General features: G+C 42.4%; 2 protein-coding genes and 1 pseudogene across 2 annotated transcripts; 1 reads left to right on the top strand and 2 right to left on the bottom strand.

Annotated features, from left to right (window-relative positions):
• Nucleotides 1–909: 909 nt before the first annotated feature.
• LOC124690871 lies at nt 910–2788 on the bottom strand. The gene is made up of 2 exons (XM_047224199.1): nt 2403–2788; nt 910–1045 (listed from the first exon to the last, which is right to left on the bottom strand). The coding sequence occupies exons 1-2, from the start codon at nt 2786–2788 to the stop codon at nt 910–912; spliced, it is 522 nt and encodes a 173-aa protein (XP_047080155.1).
• A 542-nt stretch (nt 2789–3330) lies between these two features.
• LOC124690870 lies at nt 3331–8852 on the top strand. The gene is made up of 4 exons (XM_047224197.1): nt 3331–3771; nt 5892–6580; nt 8309–8360; nt 8496–8852. Exons 1-4 carry the CDS (start codon nt 3331–3333, stop codon nt 8850–8852), a joined length of 1539 nt encoding a protein of 512 aa, XP_047080153.1.
• Nucleotides 8853–15909: 7057 nt separating this feature from the next.
• Nucleotides 15910–18308, bottom strand: LOC124689007 (annotated as a pseudogene).
• Between the last annotated feature and the right edge of the window lie 3920 nt (nt 18309–22228).

Raw genomic sequence — 22228 nt, 5'->3', positions numbered from 1 at the left:
TGTTACTGATGATATGCATGCTATCAACAGTTAAGATGAGTTTTTTGTGACATGGTAGATTCCAGCGAACTTATTTAAGTTCTATGCCTAGTATTACTGTGATGTGTTGCTTTAGTTCCTTCAAACTACAGGTGCAATGACCGGCGACTAAACTACACTAGATCATGTCTGCGTGTTGTGAATTTTTGAAGATATATTTGTTTTTAACATGTTTCGAAGTGTTGATCAAGTGCAGGATAGGCAGGTGAACTACATTTCCATGCAAATTGCTGCTTATTTAGTTGAACCATTATGTTGCTCATAGTAGTAAAAAAAGACGCTATTGATTCTATTCAACCGCCAACGGCTCTTTACGTATGTTCATTGTGGCTGAAGTGTAAAATGAAGCATCACACATTGGAAGGTCATTTCTTAGCTTGTTTTATGGTACCTTTTACTGGTGGTGGCTGCGTGTTGTGTTTTTTTTTCGTTGATGCCTACTTTCTGGTCCGTCTCGGTATTAATACAATGACGCGTAGATCTCCTGCGGGTTCTCGAAAAAAAAAGAAACCTGGCAAACCAAACAGTCCCGCCTGTGTAAAATACCCCTCATCATGCAGCAAACAAAAGCCTCTACTTTTTCAGGCACCCGTGTGAAATGAGAATATGTTACTCTTGGAAGTTGTAAAACAAGAAACTTAACAAAACATGCAAAATTACAACATAGACTGATCAGTTTACAGTACTAACAATAGTTATCTGTCTATCAACATTGGTATCCCGCCTTGCCCTCGAGTCTAAGTAAGCTTCGAGCTATCCACTGACTCTTTATCTAGAACCTAAACCTGTTGTTTTGGTTCGGCCTATTCAAAGCAGTTGGTTTGACAATGGTGGTGGTCGAATTGGGTCTACGGACGATCGACGTCATCCTCATCGGCTGTCCATGAGTCGTCGTTGGCTGAGTTGACCTCCTGCAAAAGGAGCTTCCATTCTCGCCCGAATGTCAACCTCCATCCTTGCCTTCTTCAACATCGGGTTCTTGTAGCCGGAACCGGAAGACATGCCGCTTCCTCCTCCGAAATAGCTTCGCTTGCAACTGCTTGGCTGCACCTTCGTGAAGCGCTTGATGGCCCTGCACTAGTAGAGAAACCCCCCTTTTGTACCGGTTTGAAAGGGCCTTTAGTACCGGTTTTGGAACCGGTACTAAAGATCCGGCACTAAAGGCCTCCATCCTTTAGTACCGGTTCCTTACGAACCGGTACTAAAGGTGCCTGCGGGCTGGAGATCTTTTTTTATTTTTTTTTCACAAAAAGGCTATTTCGTTTAATTTTTTTTATCCATTTTTTTTCTAATTATTTTTCACTCCCTTTTTTCATAATTTCTAATATTTCCGTTAGTCTCTAACTACACTTAATCTCTAGTCAATTACTTACCCTTGGTCAAACTTCCCGGTCGGTCACCCATCCTCACACTACTCCAACACTAGCACGCTTAACTTCCGGGTTCCTTTCCATCCCACTTCCAAGTGCTTCGCGCGCATGTTGTTGATAGTAGTATCATATCAATCCTCTTAACATGTTGGTCAATGTGACACTTCTTTATTATTTGTATTGCAAATAATTTCTTTAATAAACAAAAGTAATGATGTAATAATAATGTTGAATAAATAAATAAAATTAACTTTTTAATTTGTATTATTTTTATATATTTTTTAAACTTTTAATATTTTTTTGCCAAACTTTAAACCTGAAAATTTGAAAATCTTATAATTTGATAAAAGTAATAGTTATTCTGGGAATCAAAAAATCTTATAATTATTAATTTTAATTTTTTAAAAATAAAAAATATATAAAATTCTAAAGTTTTGGAAAAAACCTAAAATCTTCCTGCTTTCATATTTTGATTTGGAATTTTGAGAATCTAAAATTTGGCTAACCTGGTAAACCCTGGTGAATTCGGATGTAACTTTTTCCCACGATGATTTTGATATATTATACGTTTTTTTCGACGTCGTACGCAAAAGTTCTTGCGGTTTTACCATTTTCCAAAACTTTTTTGCAAAAAAAGTGAAAATTCAAATTTGTTAATTTTCCCCAATACTAGGTTGCATAACATACAAGAATCTGAAAACATTTTATTTTTTTGAATTTTCTATCATTTTCATTTGTATTTTACAAAGCAAAAAAAGGCGATCCACGGGGGGGGGGTGGAGGTGCGTGGGGAGCAGGAAAAACCTTAGTACCGGTTCGTGACACGAACCGGTACTAAAGAGTACCTTTAGTACCGGTTCCTCGTCACGAACCGGTATTAAAGGTCCGTGCAGTGCAACCGGTATCTAATGCACTCTTTGAGTACCGGTTCGTAAGGAAACCGGTACTAAAGGGTTGGACGAAAGACCCCTTTTTCTACTAGTGCTGCTCTGCCTCTCGGCGTTCCCCGCCCGGCACTTGCTCGTGAGCGCCTCCACCATCCGGTCTTCGACCTCCTTCTGCTGCTTCGTCTTCGCCCTGAAGAGTTCCTTCCACCGGTATCGCGCCCCGGCCCGCCGCATCCTGTCGGCGACGCGGCTCGTGTGCTCCTCGCCGAACTGCCGCCGGTAGAACCCCTGCCAGAGGACGTCCGTGACCGGGGTCAGGTCCGTCGCCGTGCGGCTCTCGATGCGGGTCAGCTGCTCTAGGTCGCAGTGGGGCAGGATCCTGCGCAGCAGCGGCGTGTCCACGCCGTCCACGCTCTCAATGCGCCGCAGGTTGTCGATTGCCTTTCGGACGCACAGCTCCAGCAGACTCGGAGCTTTCCCTTCTGCTTCCATCCTGATGGTTGACGGTGATGCACCGAGCTAGATTGGATCGCCGGCGAGATGAAACCAAAGGAGAGGTCGAGTTTCCCTCTGTGGTATTCGCTTCTGTTTTCCTCGGAGGACAGGTATTTATCCCTCGTAGATTAGGACCTGAAACCGTGAAGCAGCAGATACAGACCGATGCGGAAGCGGAGTCATATGCGGAGTCGAATTGGTACTCGCCTCGTAGTGAACACAGACAGTAGCAGCGATGGGTCAATTCTGGGTCAATTCGGCGTTTACCGAGATGGCACGCTGCTGGCTCTGGGTCAGTTCTGGGTAGATCGATCTTCTAGAGAGACCTCAACAACTAAAACGGGCTGAATGCCAGGTGCACGAAACGCGCCAACAAAGGCTCCACCGCTCGAGCTTTTATTCGGTCCAACTCGACTGTGTACGACGATGTCACGGCGCTAAAATACTCAAGCGAACAAGCATGCATACAGCTCCGTGCCGCTTCCGGGCTTCCTAGTTCGTACTCCTTCCCTCTCTGGTCTCTGCTAGTGGCCGAGAAGATGCCGCCTGTGGTGCGTCCGAGGGAGACCTCCGTCATCGCCCTCCCGGCCGGCGGCGCCACGATGCCGGAACCTGGCCGGACAGTCCCGCTGTCTCCCTTCGATGCGTACTGGGTCACGCTGCCCCCAGTCCGCCGCGTCTTCCTCTTCCCACCCAGCCCACTCCCGTTCACGGACGTGGTCGGCGTCCTCAGGTCATCCCTCGAGCGGGTGCTCCCGGCCTTCCACCCGTTCGCCGGCGTGCTCACCTACTCGCCGGAGCCCCTCTCCCTGTCAATCGTCCTCCCGTTGGGGGAGGGCGCTTGCAGCGTCGCGTTCGTCGAGGCCGAGACGGACCTCGAGTTCGACAGGCTCGTCGAGGAGTACGACGAGGAGGCGCTCCGGCAGCTCGCTCCGGACATCCGCCGGGACGAGCTCCCGGCGCCCGTGATGGCGGCGCAGGTACGTACGCCACGTGTGCAGTTACCCTGTTTTCTTGTTTCTTTGGGTGTCCCGGCCGCGTTTTTCATACCTGAATGCAACGCGTGGGTGCGTACGCAGGTGACGGAGTTCGTCGGAGGCGGCGGTGGCGTCGCGGTGGGTGTCGCGGTGCATCACTCGGCGGCCGACGGGCGCGGCCTGTGGCGGTTCTTGGAGATGTGGTCGGCCGCCGCCGCCAATGTCATGGAGGGCCCGGTGTGGGCCGGACCGGAGCCGCTGCATGACCGGAGGCTGGTGCGGTTCGACGGGGACGACGACCTTGTCAGGTTATACTTGCAGCAACTCGCGCCGGACTTCCCCAGGGTGAGCGCTCGCATTGTTTTGTAGGATGTTGCCCCTGTAGCCACCTAAGACAAATTCAGATTGCTACCTTTTGAAGTTGATACTGTACTAGCTAGCTAGCAATCATGCATGCATGTACCGATGTTTTAGGAATCCATGTGCATGAGCTGCCACCAAATAAGGATGGCAACTTTACTCACGGGTACGGGTACCCACGGGTACCGTACCCACATGAGCAGGGTATGGGTACACTTTTATGTTCATGTGTAGTACTCATACGGTGCCCGTGCCCGTTAAGTCATGGGTAGGGCGCGGGTATAGCCTCGTACCCGCTGGTAGACACATATTTTGCCCGTTTATTGTTAAATTCTTACATGATACATCTACTTCTGTTGACTTATGAGTTAGAATATGAGAATGTGATTTTTATATTATATTAATTGTTATGTACTCAACTACCTATTATTGAGTTAAGATAATTAATTGTTTAATCGAAATTATTATCGATAAATGTAAAATTATGATTGACGTGTGTACAATTTATCCTACCCATTGGGTACCCAATGGGTACGTGTACCCGCCGGATATGGGTATGAGTAAAGTTTTATACCCATGGGTACGGGTATGGGTAGAAGTTTGTACCCATTGACTATACGGGTGTGGGTATGGTATTGCTCTACCCTGCCCATACCCTGCCCATTGCCATCCTTACACACAAATGCATTTTGGCTCATAGCTCTAGATACACCCATCATAAAAAAACATATTTCGACATGTGAAAAAAGTCTGAACAAAAAGCTAGGTGTACGCCCGCGCATTTTATGTCCGCACACAAAGTTTCGCGGAAGAATGATATTTTTGTGACTCGTGTAAAAAAAGATAATTTTGGTGCACCAAAATGGGTTCTCACAAGATATATATTTATTTATCTTTTTTACACTTCCTAGAAAAATGACTTTTCTCCATAGAATTTTGTGTACTAGCATAGTATGTCTGAATCTACACTCAAGATTTTTTTTCAGAATTTTTCGGTATTTTAAAATACATTTGAAAAGCAATTTTCATAATTGTTGTATTTGGACCTATATATGTGCCAAAAGCCCAAAACATCATGTGAAATTTTCCCTCCCGTGGGGAAAATTTGCTACGGGACACCGTTATTTTCTGCCGTTTGCCAAAACACACCGCTCGATTGTGTCTTTGCCAGGTACCATTACAATTCTAGCACATTTGCCGCAACACACCACCTGGCCGAAAACGGAAAGTTTTGCATTTTGTCTTCAAAACCAGTCATCCCAGGTAAAAGTGCAAAATTTTCCGTTTTCGGCTAGGTGGTGTGTTCTGGCAAATGTGCCACGAAATTGTAATGGTACCTGGCAAAGACACAATCGAGCAGTGTGTTTTGGCAAACGCCAGAAAATAACGGTGTTCTGTAGCAAATTTTCCCAAGATATAAACATGCACAGGACCTCTCATTAATGGGACAAACACATTTCTCCTCGTAGGTCTAGATGTTTACACATCCTTTTGTGCAGAAGACTACAAAGCGTCTGATCGCGGGCCGCTACGTAGTCCAAACAAAAAAAAACTACAAGTATACATTATGATTAGTTGTCGGATTTCCAATGTATTATTCTGATGACGAACAGTGAAATTTAAAGTGGCTTGCCATTCAAAAAGTGCACATCAAACGAAGATAGCCCCTGCCACACAACATTTAGTTTACTGATTTAAGTACCGAGTTAAGGACAATGATACATTACGCATTCTGTCGCAAACTAACGTACGATCCCCTGCAGATTGCTCCAAAACAAGATGCCTCGTCGGAACAAGGCCGCCTTCTCAGCCGACGGACATTCACGTTCGCGGCGACCGCTGTGCGGCGCCTCAAGCAGCGTCTGGCCGCCGCCGCGAACACCGGCACAGTGCCGTCCACGTTCGCCACGATGACGGCGCACGGGTGGGTGTCCATCGCGCGGGCCAGGGGCTTCACCGACGACACCCCAGTATTCGCCGCCTTCCTCGCCGACTCTCGGGCCCATATGTCGCCGCCGGTGCCGGCCGCATATATTGGCAACTGTGTCGCGCTCTGCACCACCTCGCTGAGCGGGTCGGAGCTCGCAGGGCCGAACGGGCCGGCCATGGCGCTCCACGCCATACAGGAGGCCGTCGCGGAGGTGAAGCGTGACCCGCTCGCTGACCGTGCTCGGTGGTGCACCAAGTTCGCGGCCATCCCACCGGGCCGCGCGGTCATTCTGGTGGGGTCGCCGTGGTTCCCGGCGTACGGAGTGGACTTTGGGTTCGGGAGGCCGGCGAGGGTTGAGCTGGCGTCCATGAACCACGACGGTGAGATGGCGCTCGTCGCCGGGAGGGAGCCAGGCTCGGTGCAGGTGTCAGTGGCCATTGCTGCGGAAAAGATGCCAGCGTTCCGTGGTATGTTTGAACTGGAGTGTGACCGTGCGTCGGCGATGCCAGTGTCTGAATCAGAGTAGTTCGCGTCTAAAGCTGTAGCTCGATCATGTACATTTCAGCGTTCCACATCCGCGGTGGCTTTCAATAAAGGGATTTGCTGCGCCATTTAATTTGCATCATGATTCCAGTAGTTAATTATGAGTTGCAACATGATTTGCAACTGAGATTTGAGGATATCATTTGACTGAGAAATAGTCACACCCTTCAATAAAAGGATTTATTGGTTTTTGCTGCTATGTTGGTTCAACTTTATGAGCTTAATACCATGCAGCGTTAGGCTAAATGAGTTTCTTATTTGCATCTTCATTCACATAGTATTTTGCAAATATTAGAATTTTTCAATAAGATAAGGCATCAATTAGTACAATGCAGAAATTTTCTATCCAATGCAACATACACGTGATATACTACAACATTCTGTAACCTACAAATGAAATTTGCTAGTTGAACAAATTCACACTCGATAATGGAGTATCGAGAACGCTTAATAATCACTTCATGTGTGTTATTTGTTCACTCACATGAATTTGTGTTGGTCTAGAGTCCGGATGGCACCCGCCGGGTATGGAGGCGGGTATAGGGCTGTCAAAAAAGTTCGTGCTCGACAAACTGTTTGAGTTCGGCTTGTTAAAAGCTTGATTCGAGCTCGGCTCGATGTCTTAACAAGCCAAACTCAAGCCTAATGTGTAGTTCGTGAGCCATTCGAGCTCGAGCCCCAATAGTTCGGCAAAGCTCGGTTAAATACGTGCATGAAATTATCCCATCCCTAAATTATGTTTTTGTTTTTATGAGTTGGGTCGTGCAGCTTGTCTTTGGTGACTTTCCAAAGTAACAGGTCCATGTACTCAAGTAGTACAACTACAATTAAATATCCCAGCTCATGAAAAGAAAAAAAAATGCTAAAACGAATGTCCAGATCGCAATTTGCCTCCTGCGGCGAGACTAAACTAGCCCGTGAAACTATTTTCCAGGCCTACTATGGCCCATATGTATTACCTATCCAAGCAAGACACGCTACAGCATCGATGCCTTGTTTAGTGTACCACCTCGCGTGCGGTAGAGGATAACAGTGGATCAACAGTTATAAAAAGGGAAACGGTGGGTTGTTGGGTTGGGCGAGCGCGTGTGTCCACAGGGAAGCGACGTGCGTGGAAGAAAAAAATTGACGATTTTAATGCGTTCGACAGGCTCGTGAGCCCTCGTCGAACCGAGCCCAAGCCAGCCTATAGGCTCGCGAGCCGAGCTCGAGCTTCTTGCATGGTTCGAAACATAAAACAAGCTCGAGCCGAGCCAACTTGTATTCGCTCGAGCTCGGCTCGTTGACAGCCCTAGGCGGGTATGAGACCTCCATACCTGCCCCGGACACCTCTCCTCGCCACCACCACCCGCCTCCATACCCGCCGGCGGGTCAAGATCTCCACCATACCCGCCCCGTGATGGGTACCCGCGACCCGGTGGAGATCCGCCAGTGCACAGGAGTATAGCACAAGTCATTATTAATATAGCAAAAAAATTGACAACAACTATAGTACTATACATACACAACAATTTTGACAGCAACTATATACATACACAACATGACAGCAACAGTTTGAAGAAATTGACTTAGTGTTGTCACAAATCCAAGCTACTGCTACAGATCCCCTGTGACACAAGCTACTCACAGTTTGCTTTTCCCTTTGAATATATCTGATGGGAGGAGAGATATTGATGCTGACTCTGGTGATGATATGTGTGAGGATAGGTCTACAAAGCGTTCCTGGTCACAGGCTTTTGATGAGAATCTGGTTTTCAAGGTTAATGATGATGTTTCCACTGACACCAGGCAAGAACACATTATTGCTTGAGCTTCTAGCCAGGACATTGTGTCTAATGCACCAGGTGAGGAGCTTTAAGCTATTCAGTTTCCGGCTGCTGCTCCTATAGGGCAGGCAAAGAAGGTGAGGGAGAAGAAGAAGAAGAGAGATGTGCCACTTGTTGATCTGTCCACCAAACGCTGTACTAGGAGCGCTACATTGAAGGAAGGATACCGTGTGCCACCAATTGCTAATTTGGTGCCTAAGCCCAGGAAGCGTGCTAGGAAGGCAGTCCCTGCAACTCGAGGAGCTACTCTAGCTCATGATCAAGGCAATTCTGGTTCAGATACCGCAGACAAGGACTCAGTTACTCCTCCAATTCCCGTGGCTACTTTGCAGCACATTGGAGAAATGTTGGGTATAGACGCACAGCTGCTCTCCGCTGACAAGCTTACGGCCAAGTCAGGATCTAAAGGTTCACAGAGTGGCTAGATGTGTAGCTACTTTGTTTTTCTTTTGGGTGGAAATTCCCTCTCTCATTTCCTTTATCCTAGGGTGTGTGTCAGTTGGTCAGTGTGTTGGTGTTCTGTAAGTGCCACTTGTGCTGTCAATTGTTTATTTCCGTGTGAAGTTTGGTTTATGGATTTTAATCGTTTCTATAGAACATGGAACGTGCTTGATTGGAATATTCGTGGCATTAATTCAGAACCAAAATAGTTAGCTATTCGTGAAAATATTGAAGAGAATGGTTGTGCTGTGATCTGTATTCAAGAAACGAAACGTGCTAGCTTTGATCATACGTCCATACGTTCATTTGGCCCCAAACGTTTCGATAATTTTGGTTTCTCTCCCTTTGTTGGAGCTTCAGGGGGTACATTAGTAATATGGAATTCCATTGTTTTTATACAGTGGTTATTCAGTCTTGATATTCCTGATGATGAGCTATGGTTATTCATGGAGGATTTTAATTTCATCACAACACAGGAATTTTCCTGGAGGAGATACAAGTGACATTTTAATTTTCAATGAATTAATTAGCCACTTCGGATTGGTTGAGCTACCTCTTAAAGGAAGATCTTTTACATGGTCCAATATGCAGAATAATCCTCTCTTAGTTCAACTTGACTAGTTTTTTACAACTCCAAATTGGACTTCTATCTACCCAAATACTATGGTCATTCCATTGGCAAAGCCCACATCAGATCATGTTCCAAGCATTGTTTCTATTGATACAGTCATTCCACGAGCTCACATTTTCAGATCTGAATTTTTTTGGGTAGAACAACCTAGTTTTATGGATTGTGTGTCTACTGCTTGGGATTCACATTTTATGGGACAAAATGAGGCTACTGTGCTGACTAGGAAACTAAAATTCTTGAGACAAGCCTTGAAGAGATGGAAGACTGGTCTATCAAAAATCAAAGAGTCTATTGCCAAATGCAATATTGTCATTTTATTCTTTGATAATCTGGAAGTGGAGAGGGGTTTATTCATTGCAGAGGAGAATTTGAGAAAGATTGTTAAGATTCATTATGATGGCTTGTTGCATGCCCAATTTTTATATTGGAAAAAGAGATGTACTGCAAGATAGATGAAATTGGGGGAGGAGAATACCAAATATTTTCATTCTATGGTAACTATAAGACACATGAGGAATAATGTGGTGAGTCTAACTACTGAGGATGGAAGAATTGTTACTGATCATGAGGAAATGGCAGTTTGGCTTTAAATTGTTATAAGAACATAATGGGAACTTCTAGAAAAATTGATATGCGTCTTGATCTTCATGCACTAATTAAAAAGGTGGATGGCTTGGAAATCCTCACTATACCTTTTACCAAAGATGAGATGGATAATGTGATTGCAAAAATGCCACCTGATAAAGCCCCTGGCCCTGATGGTTTTAATGGCCTATTTCTGAAGAAATGTTGGGAAATTGTGAAGGAGAATTTCTACAGGCTGGCTGAGGAATTCTCTCAAGGCAGAGTAAATTTGGAGCCCTTTAATACTTCTTATATAACTTTGGTTCCAAAGTGTTAGAGCCCTGAGAAAATAAAAGATTATAGGCCTATCTCCCTTACAAATTGTTGTATCAAGTTCCTCACAAAAATGGCTGCAGAGCAGATACGCTTCAGGATAAAATTATGTTGTGTATTCATAAGAACCAGATGGCTTTATCAGAAATAGGACAATCCAGGACTGTGTTGTTTGGGCTTTTGAGTACATTTATCAATGTAAGGCTGCTAGGGCTCCATGTATTATATTGAAATTGGATTTTGAAAAGGCTTTTGATACAATTGAACATGAAGCTTTAGTGCAAATTTTGAAGCATAAGGGATTTAATGATGAATGGATTAGATGGGTCAGGTGTTTTCGTAGCTCTGGATCTTCTTTTGTTTAGCTAAATGGTATCCCTGGAAAACAGTTTAAATGCGGAAGAGGTGTGAGACAAGGAGATCCCCTCTCACCTCTCCTTTATGTGTTAGGGGGAGATGTTCTGCAATCTATGGTCAATGATCTGGTTCATAAAAATCTTTTGCACCTGCCTATTATCACTGTGGATGAGGATTTCTCAATCCTTCAGTATGCAGATGATACCCTGTTAATTATGCAAGCTGATATGAATCAATTATTGCTACTGAAATAGGCCCTAAATGACTTCATTAAATCTACTGGACCGTATGTGAATTTTCATAAGTCATGCATGTTGCCTATAAATATCACAGATGAGCAGGTGCAAGATCTGGCACAGGAGTTTGGTTGTATTGTTGGCACAATGCCTTTCACTTACCTGGGTTTGCCACTGGGAACAACTAGGTCAAAGATTCAAGATTTTTTTCCTTTGGTGGATAGGATGGAAAGAAGACTGGTATGTACTTCCTCATTTTTGGCATATGGAGGAAGATTGCAGCTTATTAGATCCCGCTTGAGTTCTATTCCTATCACATTTCTATGCTCTCTAGATATTCCCCAAGGAATTATTGCACAGATGAACAGAATTATCAGACAATGTTTATGGAGTAATAGAGATACTGAATTAAAAGGAAAATCACTTGCTGCTTGGGAGATGATCTGTAAACTCAAAGAGAAGGGTGGACTAGGTTTTATGGATTTCCAGAAACATAATGAGGCACTTTTTATTAAACACTTGCATAACTTCTTTAATAAAAAGGACATGCGTTGGGTAAAATTGGTTTCGAATTATTATCCCAATGGTGTGCCACAAGCTACAAATTTGTGTGGCTCTTTTTGGTGAAGAGATGTCATATAACAGGTTGACAAGTATAGAGCAATTTGTAATGCTACACCTGGAAGTGGTGAAATTATTCTATTCTGGAATGATAAATGGTCATGTATTACACCAGCACGAGAATTCCCAAGATTACATTCTTTTGCTCTCAACACTTAGCTATCTATTCAGGAAGTGGTACAATGTGAGAATAGGGATGAACTATTCTATAGGCCTTTGTCACCACAGTATTTTGAGGAGTATAATAAGATGCAGTCTCTTTTAAGCTCTTTCACTCTGGATCCTTTAAAGCATGATGCCTGGCAAACAATTTGGAAGGATGGAGTCTACACATCTAGTATTTATTATAAGCACTTCTATATTAATGTGACTACTTCCAAGATTTATGCTTGGATTTGGAAATGCAGGGTGTTATTGAGAATCAGAGTTTTTGCTTGTATGCTGGTGAGTGACAGGCTTAATACTAGAGACATGTTGAGGAGAAGGCATTGGAATGTTACCACTGATTTTACCTTTGTTCTATGCCTCTGTCATGTTACTGAGGACTGGATCCATCTCTTTTTTGAGTGCAACTTAGGCAGAAGAATATGGGTTCATTTGCAGATTGATTGGGTACAAGCAGATAATATAGAAACCATGTTCATCAGGGCAAGGGCTGCGTTTGCTAAGCCTTTCTTCACTCAAATTGTCATCCTAGCTTGTTGGCATATTTGGAAGATGAGGAAATGAAGCATATTTTCAAAATTTGAAGTCTTCCTTTAGGGCCTGAGTCAGCAAGTTCAAGCATGAAGTTACACTACATGCTCACAGGATTAAAGACAAGCACTCTCACTCTGTTGTAATTTTCTTTTGCTTTATATAGTTCTATTTTGTTTTCTTTCTGTACATAAACTTTTTTAAAGTTGGAGGGGGTAATAAATGTTGTGGGGGTTTTGCCCCATAGTTCTTGATAAAAAAAACAGGCATTTTCAATCATTGTCACACTATATCTGCCTTTGTCGTTCATTTCCTGATAAAATCATTATCACAGCTATTGGAAAGCGTTCATCACAGAGGTGACCGGTGAATGGGCACCAGAGCTGCGTTATGAAAGGCTCCATGTAAGTACCTAGTACTAGTTTCAATATTATATACCAATTAGCATGGTTGATTATTTTTTGATTGAATTATATTGTCGGAAAGTGCTTGAGGCAGCCAATGGGGACCAACTTATGTGCATACGACGTTTTCGAGTTCATCAACATGGTGATTGAGCGACGCGTAGATTGCAAAGACACTCGAGTACGTAAAAAATATTCACAATTCTTTTTAATTACGATGATTTGAATACACACAAGTCATATATTCATATATATATAGGCTAGCAGCGCTCCCTGCAGTAGTAGTAGTACAACCACCACCTTGTAATAAATCCATTAGTGTGAAGGCGCTTATAATAATAAGGTACTAAGGTAATTCCCCGTTCTTGTGTAATCCCGTTGGGGGTTCCCGAAAGGGAAACCCGTATGTAAATTATATTGTGGAAATGAAGTAGTTCTGTGTTTTCTTGATCTTTTTATCATGTTTATATGGGATGGGTTTTTATGCTAGGGATCCTATAGGAGAAATCTCTGCGTGGTAGTTCTCTGTTAAGCCTTACATCTGGCGTTAGAACGAGAACCGTAGCCGCAGAGAAGTGTTTCCTTCGGGTGAAACTGTCTGGGAAGACGATAAAAAATTAACCCATTTAAATTTGACTAAAAATATCTAGGGAAAGAAACTTAGCTACTTTTGAAGCAATATAGTGATAAATACTATGAGTACCGAGTAGGACTAATACACCACTGCGTACACCACCGGACGTATATTGGCCTCGCCAGCCTCCAAGATCCTGCAAAAATCAACAAAAATAATTTAGTATTTAAGAAAAAATTATTTAGCATAATTTAATTTCGAAATTTTATATATATATATATATATATATATATATATATATATATATATATATATATGATCTATTCTTTATAGACCGAACACATGCGGGGACGTCTTACCACAGGCACGCCTACGACAAACTTGTCGGAATTTTTGCTTACAGATGTCATACCTGAAAACGGAGAATACTATTACCCGTTTAACACATTGTAATTCAATGATCTCCATGTAATAGAATAGATGCATCAACATGTATGATTCGTCGAGCTCCCATGGCTAACAATTAGAATATATATGTGCGTTCCTAAGATAATATATATGTATGGCTACCATGACTACTGTGTGAGGATGTGTGCACTATATGTGTATTACCATAGAATATGTAATGAAAAAGAATTGAATGAAAATGAAAAAAAAATACAGGGGCTAGAACCCTAAACCCTGGCATGGACTTTAGTCCCGGTTGGTGTTACCAACCGGGACTAAAGGTTCACAAACCCGGCGTTCCATCGCCTCCACGTGGATGACCTTTAGTCCCGGTTCATAAGCCAACCGGGACTAAATCTTTGAGCTTTAGTCCCGTTTTGGCATTCCCGGATGGGAAACCGGGACTAAAGGCTCTTCCGAACCGGTAGCGAAGACCTGTTCTCTACCAGTGGGGTCCTCTTTCTTGGTTTATTGCGTTGCACAGTAATGGATGCATGCTTATCTATTATTATGTTAGTTCTTTCTTATGCTTATTAGATTCTTTTTTGTTCTGAATAAGATTGCTACTTCCATAGATCATTCAGAAGTTCAGAGTTGGGACAAATGCTTATATTTCCAAAACTTTGGTTGTTGATATGTTGTTCTTTGAAAGTGTTCACTAGGCCATCCTCTAGAATATCCTATTTTGCTTAATGCCCGATTTTGAAAAATTCATTGTTGGCGGACTCTGAGCGGCCCTCACTTTGCTGGAGGTACCCCGAGGGACACGGAGTCATGGATACTGATTACTATATATATGCTTCATAAAGCTTCCTGCTGATTTCTGCTACTCTTAATGTGGCCTTTCTGCTGATGTTTTATTATTCATGTTAAGAACATTTGGCGCAAGAGATGTTGCAATTTTCCCATGCTTAAACAAGAGAGATTCATAAATGAAAAATATACTTTGCAGCTCCTGACCAAAATACTTTTATGCTTATTTGGAGCGAAAAATATATCATCACTTTGCCGGTCCATTATGTAACTGTTAGTAGTTTATGTCCTCGCTAACAATTTAAAAATAAATGAGTTTGTGGATAAAATCGTGTGATTGTATATTCCAAATAACTATACTATCTTTGAAAACCCGTCTTTCAATTCTTTTTATTATAATAATTTATCCGCCTTTTGGCAAGCAATCACCTGGCTAGCTGCTTTTCCGACCTGGTTTCATAAATGAAACAGGGGAACGCTGCTCTACAGTGGTGTTATCTCCATCCACTTTCATGTTTCATGTGCATGAGTGATAAGTGTGTGTGCAGTGGCCTATGTTAGAGTTGTTTTCGTTGACTTATTCTCCTCTAGTTTTGATAATGCATAATCCAACGATGGATACTTTGACTGGCTAATAATCAGGCTGACAGGACTACACGCTTTCGTAAAATATGAACGAATGGTACTGTCGTGCCCGGCAGCTTGACATCCTTCGCCGCCCATCATTTTCTTCTTCCTTCATGATCACTTCATCTTTGGTGCTCGTAATCTATCCTGTATATGTGCGATATTGAACCTTGGCTCAATTTCTATTTGTAGCTCTGTTACTTGTTCATATAATGTTGGTTAAGATGACTAGTTGTTGCACGTGCTTGCTCTTGAAAATTAGCGATGTTTTTCTACTAGTATATATAATGTAGACCTTTAAAGGTACCATATGTGTAATCTTGTTTTGTTACCATCTTAGCAAATAAGGATCTAGAAATGAGTAAGACAGTGAGAAAGGATCAAGGCAGTGAGGAAAATAAGGCTTTGTAGTTTGATGCGCATGTTTTAGTCACTGAACTAAACGTAGGGAGAACATTAATCTTCCAAACCCAAGAACTCTTACTTTCTATGGTGGGAATACTTTTTTCCCGTCGAAGGGAACACATAGCATTGCACAGATGATGATATGGAGAGACTATTACCCTACTTAAAAAGATGTGGTATACCGCAAGATACACACAAAGATGCTAATAAAATCAAATGACAAACAAATACATGTCCAGGTGCACCAATAATGGATAATATTCCTCAATTTCGACGATCATGCTGCTTGTACTCTGGACCACATTAAGAATAAGCTTGTTCTTCTTATGCTCAATTACCCATATATCTTAGCAGCTAGTCTGTGTCAATTTTATTGTAATATTAAGTACATTGTCAGACTAAATCACCTGGTCCACCATAGTATATATGCATACCAGACTTGTTCATTCCAAAACCATCGACTGTGAATTTTTCTGAATTGGTGCTACCAGCAAAAGCTTTGTTGTCAACTGGATTTAAAAACTTGTTGTATTTATCAATTATTTGGATGTTTTCTATATAAGCTGATTTTCCATATCCTTCCGAGGCAAAATGACCACTACCAATTTGTGGAGAGTCTCGTTGAGGCAGTGGGTCCAGAAACATGCCCGCCCCAAAATGCAGTATCACCTTTGTCCTTAATAAAGGTGAATAATGAACTTGGCCAATATCCAACTGGAGTATTCTCTTCACCATATACCACCCACCAATTCTTAGTCCTCGGGTCCTAAAATAAATAAATTTATGGAATGAGTGTTTTACTTAATGCATATGCGGATGTAAATTTTGTCGTTTAAGTGTTCAGGGGCATAATTTATTTCTTTCCTTTTAAGGTAGATAAGTAGACATGTTTTATCTTAAACTTTTGTCATAACAAGAAATTTAAATCAATAGAACACATTTGAGTTTCATGGGTGTTAAAAATATTTGCTAAATATCTATTATCTTAATGGCATGCTGAGTGGTAAGTTCATTTAGAACAATACTTTGGATGATCTGTATGTCAAATGTCTAGCACATATTATGAGATTGTGAGATGGTAGGAAAAGAATCATCTCTTCATTATTTTAATGGTGAAACTCAATAAATATCATAGTGACCTACCTAGATTTTTTCACAGATCAAATAAATTAAGTAAACACAAAGATTCACATGCAAGGCTTTTACATTATATAAGGTCTCTAAATTAGAAAAATCAAGAATACCTTGAACATAAGCACAGTTATGACATATTGTGGTCCATTATATACTGAAATAGGTTGCAACCTTCCTCCAAGACCAACAGTGTGGTTCACTTGCACAAAACCAGGACATGTGTGATCATAACATGACTTTTTTAGTAAGCCATCATCCTAGTAAACATTAAAGTAATATAAAATTATAGTTATATGTGTATATCATAATATATCTAAAGTGCAACAAGTTTCAAAAGAAATATCATGATTACCCAAGAAACATGGAACCTAGCGAAGCTATCGCCACTTAGACTCCGGGATACCAAATAACCAACACCAATTGCCTCTTCACGACCTAATCCATTATAAATTTCTATGGATGTTGCACTAAGATCCTTCGTATGATTCTTCACCTTTGGCTCATAAACATTTATAATAGCCCTTGTCCCGTATATATCATCGTGCTGATATCTGATTCCCACCTCCTATAGGATAGAACTAGTATCGTCAATTAATGTTGGGGAATATGAGTTGGGAATGCATATGTTAAACCTTTCAATACGGTGTCAGCTGAACTTGGTAACAAATTATATTCATTCAAGTAAAGGTCAAGTAACATGTATATTGAATAAAAATGTGAATGATACTTACTGAATAAACAAATTCAGAGGATCTTAATTTACTTGAAATATCATTTCTCTCTAATTGATTCCATTAAATGATGACCCTAAATCATATATTTCATATTACAGACCATAATTTGAGACTAAAAGAGAGGGTTCAAATATGATGATGCACTAGGATAGTATTTAGAAACTTAACTAACTTATCATAGTATGCGTACATGGTATGTTTTGATGAAGTAATGGCTGCTAATGTTCTCTCGAAGATATATAATGAAACTCACCTCTTGTTGTTTATCCTTGCCAACCACTTCATCAATACTTTTGGATGATAAACGGTCTCTTATATGGTTACGTAGTATAGGGATTGTTCCTCTTGGGCAGGAAACAAGAGGCGGCTGTGCTTGTGATACATGATGTAGAGACGCTGATTTGACATCCATCCCTATTGGGAAAGAACTTGGTTCCATCTGTTTGCAAGTGAAACTTAATCAATGAATAATGGATATGTATAATAGATTGTGTAATTTGAGTCATTATAAACAAAGTATATTTATCAACTCATGTTTAATAAATCTACACATATCAAAAAGTTATTTATTTCATGCTTATAATTTCATAATTTAAAAAATGGAACCAAAGAGAGATTCTTGAAACAAGAAGGAGGTGGCACAAGCAAAGTTACGAAACACAATAGCCTGGAAAAGAGCGATGCAAAAAAAAAATCATGATATAATCTCGTCAGTTTCTACACCAACCTCCATCTATAGGAGGTAACTCACTCTTCATGGGTGCATGTACTCGAATATGAATCAAGTAAATTTACCAAATATTGAATGCAAGACTTTTATTTATGTATTTGATTTACCTGAATTTTGTGGTTTTTCAACAATGGGTGATTAAAAGATGGTTGTAGATTCACATCAACGCAGTCAAAGATATCTCCGCCTTCCATCTGCTTTGAAGTTTCATCACCTTGTTAGCCACCAAATAAGCTGCTAGATATAGAAATAAGACAATTGTTGGTCCATACCTCAATGGTTTTGTTAAATTGTTGACATGTGACGATGTGGCCAGAATTTTCTCCTTGATTCATAGATTGTGTACCATTTCCTCTAGTGGCTAGAAAAATATATGATAGAATAAGGGCCAGTCTAAGAGATTGCCTTTCCTTCATTTCAAAAGCTTGGATGGCTCAATTCCATAATGCATATAAAATTTTATATATAGGCTTTCCAATATATCAGGAATTAAATGGTCCCATTGAAGGTACACAATGAATTGCAATTACGGCCAAAATATCTTTTTTGGTATCTGCACATGAAGACCTATTATTAATTGCATAAATGTAAGTATAGAATTGTATGTTTCCTATCATTCTATAAATATATCAAGGCTTTAATATATAATAGTAACAATATATTCCTTAATTACACAAATAATGATATGTAAACTTTCCATATAAATATTGGCGCAATTATATTCTTTTACTATGCACTAAATGCATCATATATTTTACGACATTAAATACTTGATATAATGAAATCAACCACAAAGATTTTTCTTTGCATTAAATGCATCATATATTTTAAGACATTAAATACTTGATATAATGAAAACAATCACAAAGATTTTTCTATCCGCTAAATGCATCATATATTTTATGACATTAAATACTAGATATAGTGAAATGAATCGTACAATTCAGTCCCTATGATATCTTATATCCAATTAATAATATATTTTTATGTTGTACAACACATATGATGCATTTAGTCCATAGGAAAATGTTTGTAATTACACCAACGTTGTGTTTGGATGCACGGAATTAAACCTTGAGCTGGCTCTTTAGAATTCAAGTACCTAATTCTATTTTTTGGTTTTAAATTTGAAGTTATTTCTATTTTTGAAGGGATGAAATTAATTCTATTGTTTGGTTGGTCATAAAATCCGGGCCTGCAAACGAACGTGAATTTCAAACCCACCCGCCGCGCGTGTTCGCCCATGCTAGGTAATACGGAGCTCGGGACCTTTGTACTGGCTTGGAATTGAGCAGACCGTTTCTTCCTCCATCACAGCTCGTCTCTCTGCTCGAGCGCTTGCGCCGCCGGCCTCCCCTGCTTCCCGGGTGGCTAGCGCCGCCCCTATCCATGGGATTTCCTGCCCCACGAGCCAGTCACACGACACCCCTACTGCCACACGCGCCCTGTGCCTCACGTGCCCGCTGATGCTCCTACCACGCCGCGCTGGTGCTCCCACCTGGTCATCCTGGATGCGGTCATCGAGCTAGACGACTCCATGCCAACCGCATCTGAACTTAAGACGCACTGCGGACTGAACTAGAATATGGTGTTATGCAGTTCATGTTTAGCACGTGTAGGCTGCGCGCTAATTTTTTAGCCCGCATAACAAAACCACGACACGGGGTTTATGCAAAATATAGTGACAAATCATCCGATAATTCGACAATGTAGCAACAAAAATTATCCAAACTGATTGTTAAAATACTCAATAATACAATCAGACAAAAAAGGATCAAGCATCAATGATCAAGCACTCGGATGATCAAGCCTCACCGCCGGTGACGGATCATCCTCACGGCCGCCACAATTCGCCGTAGTATCATCACCTCGGGAAAAACTAATGTCAGCCATGGCAGTGCGAGCTGCTTCCCTCCTCCGCGTCAAGATCTCCGTCTTCGCGTGGTTCTACCACTCTAGACGGAACTCATCCATCTCGGCCGGATTCATCATCATAGTCAAATTCTCCACCACAATGAGCTTAGCCCTGGGCCGGGTCTCGTCGGCACGTGCTCTCTTCTCCTCTAAGTCGGCCTTGCCTTAAGCATCTTCCCGGAGCATGTTCCACTTTTCTTGTTTCTCTCTGTATTTCCTCTCCATCATCTCCTTTTTTGCCTTCAATGTCTTCATCACCAACATTTCTTTGGACTTCACCATAACATCAATCTTGAGGGAAAATGTTGCGGCCATGCCTTTCTTCTTGACATTGTCCTTGGTCATCTTTGTTCCATCCGGCCTCTTCTTGTTCCTCTTGGTCTTGATCACATCATCCTCTTCCGCATCTTCCAACTCGATAAGTTTATGCCGCGGTGGTGGAGCTTCTTGCTCCCTCATCTTCCATTTCTCATTGTGCTCAAGAGTGGTATAGCAATGGTTGTAGGTGAATGGCTTTCCCTTCGACGTAGGCATGTCCTTGTACCTTATTTGCACAATTTCATCCCAATCACCCGCATTGGTGCAACTCGGCAGCGCATTCCTCACCGCCTCAATGCAACCAGCCCATCGGCTACACGTTTTCTTGATGGTATCCCATCGGCCTTGGAGCGAACATCACGAGTGATTTGGCGCGGAAGAGAGAGGCGGCATCAACTTGAAGAACTTATCCTCGATGCATTGACAATACCTCTTGCCGGTTTGATTGGTGCCGGTCACCGCATCCATCGAGACTCCCTCCCAAACCTTGATCAAGATCACACCTTCAAATTCACTATAGTTGTCGGTCCTCACCACCTTCCCCTTCCTCTTGGCCACCCCTTTCGAACGCCCCCTCTTCTATCTCTTGCAACTCTTCTTCCTCATCGCCATCAACTTCCCCAAAATCATCATCCCCGAGACCATCCTACATGTCATCGGTGTAGTCTACATAATCTCCGAGCAGCGGGGAATCGATATCGACGGACAGGTCATTGAGCATGTAAAAATACGATTCTGGCACATCAATGGAGGGACTTTTGTCAAGTACCAGAAAACGTGGGGACACCCTCTACGGTACCTCCGGGGTACCGGAAAACATTGCGCATGTTACCTCCTCCTAGCGTTTCCGACTGGACTATGCTGGCGAGGTAAGGGAGGACGCGGGTACCCATGGGGCGGAGGTAACGGGTTCTGGTATTTGTCCCTGCCAGTATACATCGGATCCTTTCCCTTCTTCGGGTCTGACGAAGGTGTCTTTGAGGATACGGGGATCGGATTTGGATGTTCTCTGGTTCTCCTTCTACGCTCTGTGGATCTGGTGCGTGATTCATCGGCACGATGCTGGTCTCCGGAGGCGTCCTTCTGCGCAGTGACACGCATAATTCCGGGTTGGATTCCAACTTGCGCGAAGTGTCTTCCCTGCTCTGCTGCTTCACTGCTGATGCAACGAGTGTACGGAGGTGGTTGATGTCGACTTCTTCGTCTTTTTTAGACAGCAATTATGCAGCCTTCTTCATGTTATCTTTTGGAGTTGTGAGCGGCTGCTGATCGGTGGGAGTTGCAAAGTTGATCTTGCAGGGAGTAACAGCCTCTCGCCGGATCCTTTCTGTTTCCTTGTGGGCCTCGCCCATCTTGGCCTCCCAGTATTTTCGGAGTTGCTAAACTTGTTGCAAGGAGTCTACAGCTCCGCGCTCTCTTTGGAGGAAGTTCTGCATCACCTTTTCTGCCTCTGATCTCTCCTCCAAAATTGCCATAGCGGTGTGACCAATTCTCCTGGCGGTGTCTAGCATCTCAATCCTTGCAGCTTCTAGAGCTTCCGGATCTGCGGCATTGATACGTCTCAAACGTATCCATAATTTATTATGTTCCATGCTAGTTTTATGACAATACTCACATGTTTTATATACACTTTACATCATTTATATGCATTTTCCGGCACTAACCTATTAACGAGATGCCGAAGCGCCAGTTCCTGTTTTGTGCTATTTTTGGTTTCAGAAATCCTGCACAGGAAATATTCTCGGAATTGGATGAAATTAACGCCCAGGGTCTTATTTTTCCACGGAGTTTCCAGAAGACCGAAGGAGATATGGAGTGGGGCCACGAGGTGGCGACACCACAAGGCGGCGCGGCCAAGGAGGGGCCCGCGCCGCCCTATGGT

Source organism: Lolium rigidum, chromosome 2 (genome assembly GCF_022539505.1).
Source record: "Lolium rigidum isolate FL_2022 chromosome 2, APGP_CSIRO_Lrig_0.1, whole genome shotgun sequence".
NCBI classification, from domain to species: Eukaryota; Viridiplantae; Streptophyta; class Magnoliopsida; order Poales; family Poaceae; genus Lolium; species Lolium rigidum.
The sequence above is the reverse complement of the archived record's forward strand: the minus strand, read 5'-3'. Positions and strand labels throughout refer to the sequence as shown.

What these genes read in the sequence shown, in the direction of transcription:
- LOC124690871 (XM_047224199.1), bottom strand. Translation starts at nt 2,788, where the DNA reads ATGGAAGCAGAAGGGAAAGCTCCGAGTCTGCTGGAGCTGTGCGTCCGA. An exon ending in CGGGCGGGGAACGCCGAGAG is followed by an intron (nt 1,046 to 2,402) that starts GCAGAGCAGCAC and finishes CGGAGGAGGAAG; the next exon opens with CGGCATGTCTTCCGGTTCCG.
- LOC124690870 (XM_047224197.1), top strand. Translation starts at nt 3,331, where the DNA reads ATGCCGCCTGTGGTGCGTCCGAGGGAGACCTCCGTCATCGCCCTCCCG. An exon ending in ATGCCAGTGTCTGAATCAGA is followed by an intron (nt 6,581 to 8,308) that starts GTAGTTCGCGTC and finishes GTGTGAGGATAG; the next exon opens with GTCTACAAAGCGTTCCTGGT. An exon ending in ATGAGAATCTGGTTTTCAAG is followed by an intron (nt 8,361 to 8,495) that starts GTTAATGATGAT and finishes CCTATAGGGCAG; the next exon opens with GCAAAGAAGGTGAGGGAGAA.